At 35.0% G+C, this 11,116-nt stretch overlaps 1 protein-coding gene and 1 non-coding gene across 2 annotated transcripts in view; one reads left to right on the forward strand and one right to left on the reverse strand.

Moving 5' to 3' along the window:
* The window catches only part of LOC147537627 (uncharacterized), a 3,997-nt gene extending 3,408 nt beyond the window's left edge, over positions 1-589 (reverse strand). The window contains exon 1 of the mRNA XM_086642809.1: positions 581-589. Within this exon, the coding sequence (XP_086498935.1) occupies positions 581-589 (9 nt within the window). The remainder of the gene's footprint in view (positions 1-580) is intronic.
* An 8,928-nt stretch (positions 590-9,517) lies between these two features.
* TRNAA-UGC (transfer RNA alanine (anticodon UGC)) lies at positions 9,518-9,590 on the forward strand. Its single transcript has one exon. It is a non-coding gene; the product is annotated as a tRNA-Ala (tRNA).
* The last annotated feature ends 1,526 nt before the right edge of the window (positions 9,591-11,116 follow it).

Genomic DNA, 11,116 nt, shown 5'->3' on the forward strand with positions numbered 1-11,116 from the left:
GTTTTTGTGGTTTTCTTCACCATCTGCAAACAGTAAGGATCCAAGTTAAATTTGTAACAGATTTCGAAGGAATATTTAGGGTTTTTCGTCAGATTTAGGGTTTTTCTTTAGATTTAGGGTTTTTCCCTCAAAAATCCTTTTTCTTTTTGTTAAAGAAAACTTACCTTTTATGAAGAACAGCTTGAGTTTTTGAACAACTTGAGTGTTTGAACAACTTGAGTGTTTCGAAGGAATGAAGAACAGCTTCAGATTTCGAAGGAATGAAGAACAGCTTGAGTTTTTGAACTGGTTTTTAGAGAGAGAGAGTGAGCGGTTTCTTTTGGGTAATGGACGAAGAATGAGGAATGATCAGGAGTAATGGAGAGAGAGAGATTGAGCGGTTTCCAAAACTGAAAGGCGTGGGCTCGAGGTAATGACGAAGTGACGTTGGGGTGGAGGAGTCATTCGAAACCTGACTTGACGTCAGACTTTGGCCAAAAAATTCGTCAATTTCGCGCTTTTTTTTGAATGGCAGATCCGTAATAACAATGAAACCGAAGGTTTTTTAGTTTTCCACTTTCAAGGGGCTGACAATTTGGACCTGATCCATAATTCCGGACTGCCTTGGGCCCGGTCCTCATTCTTCCCATGATTTTGGGCCGTTTGCCCAAGGCCTCAATGATATATATTTCTAGAAGAATTTAGTTGCGCTTTTTTGAGCTTACCCTTAGTCCTAATTGAGTTTACCTTCCTCCATGGGTAAGTGAGCTTACCCCTTAGATTTAATATTTTGGCAAAGAAACAAAAGTTGTTTTTAGCGTACGTGTGACTATCCAGAGTAATTATCCTTCAATATGATTCTTCGTAATTATTCCACCTTACTTTGTTGTTTGATTTGGTCGATATATAATATGATTAGTAGAGGTTGATTTTGTTTCTACATTATTTAATTTATGATTTTATTATCCCATATCTTTTTTTTTTTTGATGAATATTATCCCATATCAAACATGTCCTTAGTAGTTTTGTCAAAAATTCTAAACTCAAGGGGGTAAGCTCAATTACTAATCACTGAATGTGGTAAACTCAATTACTAATTAGTGTTGAGGGGGTAAGCTCAAAAAACTCAATTTAGTATTAATACTCTCTGTCAAAATTTTAGATGTCCGGTCATTAGATTCTTCTTAGTATGATGATTTACTATAACTGAATACGAGCCATTAAATGAGATAGATTTAGGTGGACTTTTGATCCAGATGATTTTTGAGAAAATATTAGGAGATCTTGTTCATTTAAGGGTCGCTGCTTTGGGATTTTCAAACTAGTCTCCCTGAAATTCGAGCGTAGCCGCGTAGGTCGAAAATTTTGAATTCTCCCCGGCTCCTTCTGCCTCTTTGCTTCTGTCTACCTCGAAAAATAGTCAGGATATTACCATTGTCGTCGACATTTCAAAAAAAAAAGTTTCCTCTTCCTTTGATCTTTCCTCCCCTCACCACCACATTTTTGACAACCACTACCAGGGAAGGACCCACGTAGGGGCCTGTGGGGTCACGTGACCCCACAGGCCTAACACCAAGTTTCTGAGATCAAGGATTTATAAGAACTACCCAATGCAAATAATAGCAAGGTTTTGGTATTGGCTCGGTGGAGAAGTTGGAGAGTGAGGAGTTATCAGTGATATATAATTTAAATTATAGATAGTTATGCATTCGAGTCTCGGAGAAGTTGGAGAGTGAGGAGTTATTAATGTCATAAGCGATTACCTAGTAATCTGGAGAGTCACAAGTTGCTAAACTAAAGAGTCTAATTTATTATATTATTTGTCTATAGAGTCCTTTGAGTTGTTTCAACTACTGAGAAGATGTAGAGTCTTAAGAAGGTCATTCTATAAATAGAGACATGAAGATGTCGTTCGTAGAACAAGAAGAGAAATTAATTAACCAAAACATAAACAAAAAAAGTAAAAGAAAACTTGTTCAAGTAAGTGTATTCAAGAAATTTGTAGGGACGTCTAGTCAGTAAATCTCTAATGGTGTGTTTGGATGGCGGACTCATGAATCTGCGGATTCATGAGTCCTTGGGATTCATGATTCCACGGATTCATGAATCCTAGTAATATTTTTTGGCTTGTTTGACAACTAAGAATCGTAGGATTTATTATTATTTGAGTATTTTTAAAAGTCTTTAGAAAAAAATATGATTTTTGAAAAAAATAATGATTTTGAAAAAAAATAGTGATTTTGTAGAAGGAAATATTTTTTTGTCAATTTTAAGTTTGAAATTTAGGTTCATTAATCCAAAATCCTAGCAAATCCTAGGGGGTAAGGTGGGATTTTGGTCCAATACAATTTTTGGAATTAGGAATCCTTAGGATTCAAGAGTCCTAGGATTCTTGGTAGCCAAACAGACCAAGGATTCATGATTCCTACCAAATTCCACTTTTGATAGGAATCCTACTTAGGAATCCTGCAACCAAACACACCATAAGTTTAGTTCACGTTAAATCTTTTATCTCTCCCGGAAAAATGTTTCTAGCACAAAGCTTACTAATCCATATCAAATATTGACTTGTGAGGTAGATCTCATTAAATGATACAAGGGTGACAAAACTCCCTCTCTCTCGGGCTACCAGAATGACGGAAAGACCTTCTCGAGACAGCAATGCGCATCACAAAGGACTTGGATATAGCCCCTTGGAGCACGACAAGTCTAATTTGTCAACAAGGTTAGTAGTTGGGAGGAAAGACTTTTTAGGTTATGAATGTAAGTTGAGATTGATTTCAATTGGAATTAGGATTGGCAACAATGAAAATGGGACCCAAGTTGATGTTTTGGGTGGCTAAAAGATGAAAAAGGAGATATGGAACTTTGCCTTCCACCAATCTTGTATAGAAAAAAGTCGTTAATTTATATAGATCTCTAGCTCATTCTTTGTTTTTTTTTTTGTTTGTTGAACTAGCTCATTCTTTGCTGACTTTTGAATCAATGTGTGGTGGAAATTAAGAGGAAATATTATACTTTGAGTTCTACTTCGAATTTGATACCACATAGGTGGTGGTAGATGGAAAAAGTTTTTTTTTCTTGTACTAGGTTTGGCCAACTCATGTTAACAATGGTTCTTCATTTTTCAAGAAAAAAAAATATGTACAAATTAGTGGGGAGATCTTGGTGCACCACAAAAAATTGGTGGAAAATGCATATATTTCTTATGGAGAGTTTATTTCAAAGTTGCATTTATATTGGAAACAAAAACTTTGAGAACCGTCCGAGAAATAATGATATTCACGTTTTGGATACATGACAACATATGGACTTTTATTCTGTTAACAGATGTTCGATGTGCATTTCACCAAAAAATATATATGTTGGATATCCAAACAAGCAAGTGAAAGGTGGGACACATTTTCTTGAACTTTTTTTTTTTTGTTGAAAACATTTTCTTGAACTTATTCTATTGTATAACTACGTGTCTATAAATTTGAAACACACATGAGAGTCTCCAAGGATATAGATTATGTGGGTACTAACTTTTTAAGTTACCTACCAATTTGGATCACTTGAAAGAGAAACTGGATTTTTCGGGAGCAGGGGATACACAAAGAGACAACATCCTCGGTGTTAAATTTAATATATATTGCTGGACATATAAAAGAATTTTTTGGTCTAAAATTCAAAAATAGGAGCAATAATCCCCCCACCCCACCATAAACTAATATGGTTCTTAAACCCGAAATTAAACTTGAGATGGACTTAGGTCCAAAATTATTGGCATGAGACGGTGATCGAGACTTGTGCATGTACGAGCAACTCCAACTCCAACCTGTCTTAGACCGAAAAAGTTTCTCTCAAAAAGTTTAGCTCTAACCTCAACTTCAAAAATTTAGTTCCAACCTCAGCCTCTCTTTAGACTTCAAATTTGTGTATGTGAGAAACGCGTGTGTCGCTTTTTGTGGGTGTGCGAAAAACGTGTGTGATTTTGTGTAAGTACGAAACACGTGCTTGAACTATTTTTGAAATAATATTATTTTCTAAAATTGAGAAATTATTCGGGAACTGATACGTTGGTGGGTTGTATTTTAATTTATTAATGTGTGAGTTTTTGTTAAGTTTAAAAAAAATTAAAACTAACTAAAGTTTAAAACAGAAGAATAAAATTAATTACATTAAAAAATGAAAAATCTTAGGGTCGACTGGGCTTCGAGTAGGGGTGGGAAAAAGATCCGGAAGACCGCTACCCGACCCGTTCGACCGAGATAAAAAGTGTCCATGGACACCCGATGGTCATAACGGTCAGTGTCCGACCGGCCCGAAAAAATTGGCGGACGGTCACGGTCAAAATTCTATGTCGAAGGACCGACCGTTAACCGACCGGTACGAGTGACCGAATAGATTGACCGACTAAACTGTCCTCATTTTTAGAAATTGACCGTTGAATTTTATAGACATATGAATATATGATGGTCGTTGGCTATAGTCATATAGTCCTCTGGAAGACCAAACATTAGTACATGACTTAATTATATCTTGTCAAATAATGATCAACCGTGTTTTTTTTTTTTATATTTACTTTTGATTTCTTGGCTAATCATCTTCATTTGTAAGTAATTTTGTTTGTGGTAATAAAAATAAAGTTCTGAATTAAGTAAATTTATTGGAAAGCCCGGACCGAGACCGTCCGGTGTCCGACTGGCCCGGTAAAATAAACGGTCTTGGACGGTCAATGGACAAAGAATTCTTGAGAGTGACCGTCCGAGTCCGCCCGAGTAAATAGGTGGTCACCAACATTTTATGTCCGAGTCGACCGGTTCGATGAAGTTAGAGTCCGGTACCGACCGGTCCGGACCGATTCCCACCCCTAGCTTCGAGTGTCCGGCTGAGGCCAAAAATTTAAATTTTTAGCCTCAGCCGGGCACAGGTTGGAGATGCTCTAAGGAAGATTTAGAATCGGTCAATCATTTGGATTTCTAGACATGTATTATCGAGGGAGATACGAAAGTTATATGTAATGCAATTATCTGTCCAGAAGAGAAGATCTGAAAGTTATATGTAACGCAATTAACTGTCAAGAAGAAAAGATCTGATAGGAAATGTGATAGTTAATTTTGGATATATATACTACACCATTCACAAGATTTCTTCTCAATCCATTTTCTTTCTTGCCATCATAATTCTAATGTTATGTCACATGAACTAGCAAATGCAACCCCCATGTGCCAAGAGTCCAGTTTTTGGGACCACGGTAATTAGTAGCCCCAATTGGGTTATAAACTCGCTATAAGCTATATCATTAATGAAGTTAAAGCTTTCATTTCTGAAAAATGGTAGTGATGATTACTGATTAGTTTAATTTAGACTCGAATTCTTGTAGAAACTTTTCTTTGCTATAAAATTAGTTTCCGGTTTCCTACCATCTTGCATACAGTGATACAGATAATCTTCATTTTTCATATTCTACAATTTTATTGGACTAAGGTGTTGTTTGTTTTTTTTAATGTCTGAATCTGAATTTGCTGAACTGAATTACCTAATTTATTTTGAAAATTTGATGTTTGTTTTTTATGTCTGAATTAATAAGTCTGAAATACTATTTTTACATTTATAACCTTATTACAATTTTTTGAAAACAAAAGGCAAAACCCTAAGTTCAACAAAAAAAAAAAAACCAAAACCCTAATTTTTCTCACCCCTGCCTAGGTTATAAATACCAACAGAAAACCCTAAACTCACTTTCCTCTCTCTTTCTCATCTCTCTGTCGTCTCTCTCCTAACACAACCCCCCTCTCTCCAACAGAAAACACAGAGGTCCGGCGATGAAATTCAGGCAAGGTTCAGATGCTCTCTTTCACTCACTCTTTCTCTCTCTATCTCTCAGATCTTTGAGACTTTAGCCAGGGCATAAGACTGACCTTTGTGGTGGGGGTCGGTTTCTAGGTTTGGTTCCTGTTATGGTGGCAGCGGTTTGGTTTCTGATGTGGTGGTGAGGGGTTTTGTACCCCTTTGGTGGTGGTTTCAGTGGATGGTGGTAGTAGACTCACTGGTGGTGGTGGTCGGTTTCTAGGTTTGGTTCCTGTTATGGTGGCGGCGGTTTGGTTTCTGATATGGTGGTGAGGGGTTTTGTACCCCTTTGGTGGTGGTTTCAGTGGATGGGGGTAGTAGTCTCAGTGGTGGTGGTAGTCTCATTGGTGGTGGTGGTAGTTTCAGTGATGGTGGAGGATTGGTTCCTGATTTGTGGTGAAAGATTTTGTACCTGTGTTGGTGGTGGTTGTCTAGGTGGTGGTGGTGGTTGTCTGGGTGGTGGTGGTGGTTGTCTCGGTGGTGGTGGTGGTGGTGGTGATTGTCTCGGTGGTGGTGGTGGTGGTGGTGGTGGTTGTCTCGGTAGTGGTGGTGGTGGTGCAAAATAAAATAATGACTGAGAAGTATACGGGGGTATAAATGACATTTAATGCATTTCAGCCATGGACCTCAGTTTTCAGACTTGTTTTGAAGTCTGAAAAATATGAACTACTTTTCAGCTAATTCAGACAATGACCTAATTCAGCAAACATTTCAGATTTTCTTAAAGAAAAAAAAACAAACATCTGAAATCTGAATACATCCCAATTCAGATTTCAGATCTGAAAAGTTAAAAAAACAAACAACACCTAAGATAGAATTCATTACCTCTTCAATGAGTTATTGAGGTTTATTGCTCAATTGCAGTTATAGCAAAGAATTTTTGGGTTTATAGTCCAAAAAACGGGTCCTAATAGTAGATATAATCCCCTCTAATCCTATAAAGGGTTTTAAAACAAAAAAAATAATATAAATGGATATCTAGTCCATTTGGTCTCATCTAGAGAGAAAACACAAATCTCTAGAATAAATATTATTTCATAATCCCTAATCTAACCTTTCCATATTTTATAATTGATTTATCTTCGAAATCTATGCATATCTTTTTCCATATTTATCTACCATATTTCTCTCCAATCTTGTTTCTATTCAAAGTAAGGATATCTTCATTATTATTTCCCATATTTCTCTCCAATCATGTTTCTATTCAAAGTAAGGATATCTTCATTATTTTCAGTAACGGAAACTCTTTATTTGATATCTCTAAAAAAGATTTTGTTGACAAACCTCCATTAAACTCAGAAAATCTTCTTCTTCTACATTATATTGCTGTCCAAATTCATCATTTATCAGGTTTAATACTTTCGAAATCTTTATAAACACCATTGTTAATATCTAATATTTCTTCTTATAACTAAAACCCTAATTATTTCGCTCTATTATAAAACGTATCAGATTTATGATACATATCTATAAGATCTGTTTGCTAATTCATTAACTTTGAATGTATGATGTTTATTTTCTCTCTCTAAAATTTTCATAACTGTTTAAGATCTGTATGTTTATTCCTTATTCAATGATTCCTTCAAAGTTAGTATGTTATGTTTGCATCCAGTGATAATATCATATTTCTTTAGATCTATGTTTAATCTTCTCTTGTTTCTGATATTTCGTGAGATCAGATTATCAATCATCAATCGAATGTTTGATGTTTATTTTCTTTCTCTCTCTTAAAATTTCATTTATGTTTTTGATCTTGATGTTTAATCCTTCAACTCGAGTTTGACATTATTGCAATCAATCATCATAGCAGATATCTTTAGATTTGTAGTTTAAGCTTAATGATATTCTCATTTTTTTCTTCAGATCTGGTTTTCAATCCGTACGGATTTATGAAACATTTGTTCTTTCGTACGGTTACTCTAATAGAATTTACAGTACATGTACTGTATCGTAAATTACCACAATTTATAGTAAATTATAGGTAATTTATAGAACATTACCCGTGCTTTAACACCAAAACAGTACTCATTTCATTAGTAGAAATACTTCGCTTTACTATCAAATCTCGTGTACTTTGCAATAAAGTATATATAATTTACGTATATCTTCATGTTCTTACCATTATGTATATAATTTACGTATAAGTGCACATAAATTATGTATTATTTATTTACCATTACGTGTACTTTTCACCCACAACAGTAGCCTTGATAAGTTTACCAAACTACTCAAAACCTTCAAATGTTGTCAAAATTTGAAAAACATTGTATATAATTTACGAAACTGTACATGTAGTTTATAATACAATATATGATTTTTTTTCTTTAATGTATGTGTATTTATGTGTGTAGGTTTGATATACCAGATGAAATTTCAAAGAGAATCATCAAATCAAAGTGAGTCAACGAAACTAATGGAGAGTACATGGATGGGCACCATTTTTGAACCAAAGAAGATTTTGTACTTTTTTTTTGTAACAGAATGTAAAGGATGAATGTAAAAGAAATTATGTGTAATTTATTAAACAAGACCCACATACATTTGATAAATTATGTTGTATACTTGACAAATGACGGTTTCTCGTCATAAATAATACATAATTTACGTATTTGTTTCATAATTTGTATTCTATGTGTATTTATGTATGAGTAAAAACGAAAACATATGTTGCTTTAATGTTCCCAGAAAAATATACTATTTCCAAAACTGAAAGTTAAGTGAGAGAAAGTGATATATATGTTTTGTATATTAACCCCCAAATCACGTTAAATTGATCCTAGAAAATATACTATTTCCAAATCTGCAAGTTAAGTGAGAGAAAATTGATTTGAATCGAAAAAAATTTACATAGTAAGAGAGAGAAAATTGATTTGGTTTCCAAATCTGTAAAGAGAGAGAAAATTGATTTGGTTACGATTTTTGTTGTGAATTGATTTGGAAATAGATTTGCTTTCCAAAACGGTTAGAAGATAGAGATAAATCAATTTCGGATTTATACGTTAGTTGCTTTAAATCCCCTAAATCACGCCCACATTAGAAACATTCCAAATTCACTATGGAAAATTAAAAATCCCGTGATTTTTGTAAGAGGGACATGGACGGTAGTTCTCTCATAAAGAATGGGTTATTATGTCTATAATGTAAAAGGACTAAATATCCATGTTTTGAGAAGATTGGATCATAAACCTTTTTTGAATATTATTTTGGTCTATATACCCACGGACCCTATAGCAAACTCGTCATCGGCCCACTCATTAAAAATCGTGCTATGAGAAATTAGTTCTATCAAATTAGTTTTGTTGAGTGTCAAACAATGTACCAAAAAATGACTTATCAGATTCACTCGTCTGTTTTCGACAAAAAGATTGCTCACTAGTCACTCCATTTTGTTGAGTGTCAATGTACCAAAAATGACTTACCAGACTCAGTCGTCTGTTTTCGACAAAAAGATTGCTCACTAGTCACTCTATTGTACCATTTCCCTAAAATAGAATGAAAATACAAAAACAAAAAGCAAATTGACAGTCCACTGTTCTACTTAGAAATTGTAATCATGCAAGTATTGTTTACTGGCCTGCTGGGTTGATGTGCTAAATCTGTATGAAAAATTAGTCCAATGTAGGCAATGTTGTCCGGATGTTTTTTTGTTGAAGTTGTGATATTTTTCTATCATTAAAACTCGTTTCATCCTTCTTCACAAATTGGGGATGTAGCTCAAATGGTAGAGCGCTCGCTTTGCATGCGAGAGGTACAGGGTTCGATCCCCTGCATCTCCATTTGTGTATCTCTTTTTCTCCTTCTCTGTCACTCCACAAGATATTGTAGTCCAGCCCTGTTAGGATACCTGTCTTCCGCCCAGGCAACCAGGGTCCAAATCTTGCAAAAATAGTGGAGAGTTTATCATGTTACTCCGTATAACACAAAACAATAGAAAGGAAAATGTTATTTGGCCCCACATAAAGGGGAACAAATGCCCGAACAAAACAAATTGCTGAATTTAATATTGACTGCAATGGTCATTAGAAAGAGATCGATAAGTGTCGAATTACTACTGACCTGAAACTCGATGGCCTAAAATCGACATAATTATTTTATGGCCAACGCTTTGGGGAAATGAAAATAGTGTTCGGGGTGTGAAGACTTTGTCAAAAACTGGTCAACTTTAGTTGACCAGTATATTTTCTAATTGTTAGGGAGAAAGAAACTTTTTTGGCCATTTCTTCTCCATTCCGGCAAAGGTTGTCGGAATCTGGCCACCACCATCATCCCAAAATCCGGCCACTACCATCATCACCAAAATCCGACCACCACCATCATCACTAAAATCCGGCCACCAACATCATCACCAAAATCCGACCACCATCACCAAAATCCGACCACCACCATAAAGAGTTTATCGAGAGATTGAACAAACCGAGAATGAGATACAGAGATTGAAACCTAGCTGCCCTTGATGGAACTCAAACTCCGCCAATGGCTTCCCTCAATGAACTCCTTCAATTGGCGAAATTAACAAGAGAAATGAAAGAGATAACGACAACAAAAAACATGGTCAAAATTAGGTCATCTCTAAGAAGAAATCATCATCAAATCCAAACAAATATATTATAGATTGTCATCGAACAGAAGTAACATGTAAGATAAACATTCCATTGTTCCAAAAACCCTAATTAAAGATTGAAACCAATCAATCAAAATGAGCTTCACCATATATCTTCTTGCAGTTTGTTGTTATTCAGATTTTCAAGTCCACGCATTACCCTATATTTGGATAATTCCTATTACAAACTCATAAAAACCCTAGATTGAGAAACCACTAGTATCATAAACAAGATGCTAAATTATGTAAAATAATACACAAAAAGATGTGAATCAAAGGTTTCAATGAAGAAAAAGATGGGTTTTATGATTGAGCATCTGTTCTTGCAATGGAGGTCGAGATTGAGTGTTGTTTGAAGACATGAAAGATCCTCCTGCATCCATTATTAGACAACAAAAAACAAACAAACAAAATAGAGAAAGGGAAAAACAAACACAAAGATAGTAAATCTGCAAAAAAGAATCTGATCAAACAAAAAAATAACAATAAAGTGAGCAATATCACAATTTTCAATCTGCTGGAGATTGAATAGAGAGCTTATCAGATAGCGTAGATATTAGAGAGAAAGAGGGGTAGAGAGATTTGTGAATAGAATTAGGTCTGGGTTTGCTATTTGTACACAATTTCGATAGGATAGTACAGGAATTGACAAACTATAAGAGAGAAATTGTGAGATTGAGAGAGATTGTGAGATTGAGAGAG

Source organism: Eschscholzia californica, unplaced genomic scaffold (assembly GCF_041429995.1).
Source record: "Eschscholzia californica isolate CP2 unplaced genomic scaffold, dmEscCali1.0.p SCAF_5, whole genome shotgun sequence".
NCBI classification, from domain to species: Eukaryota; Viridiplantae; Streptophyta; class Magnoliopsida; order Ranunculales; family Papaveraceae; genus Eschscholzia; species Eschscholzia californica.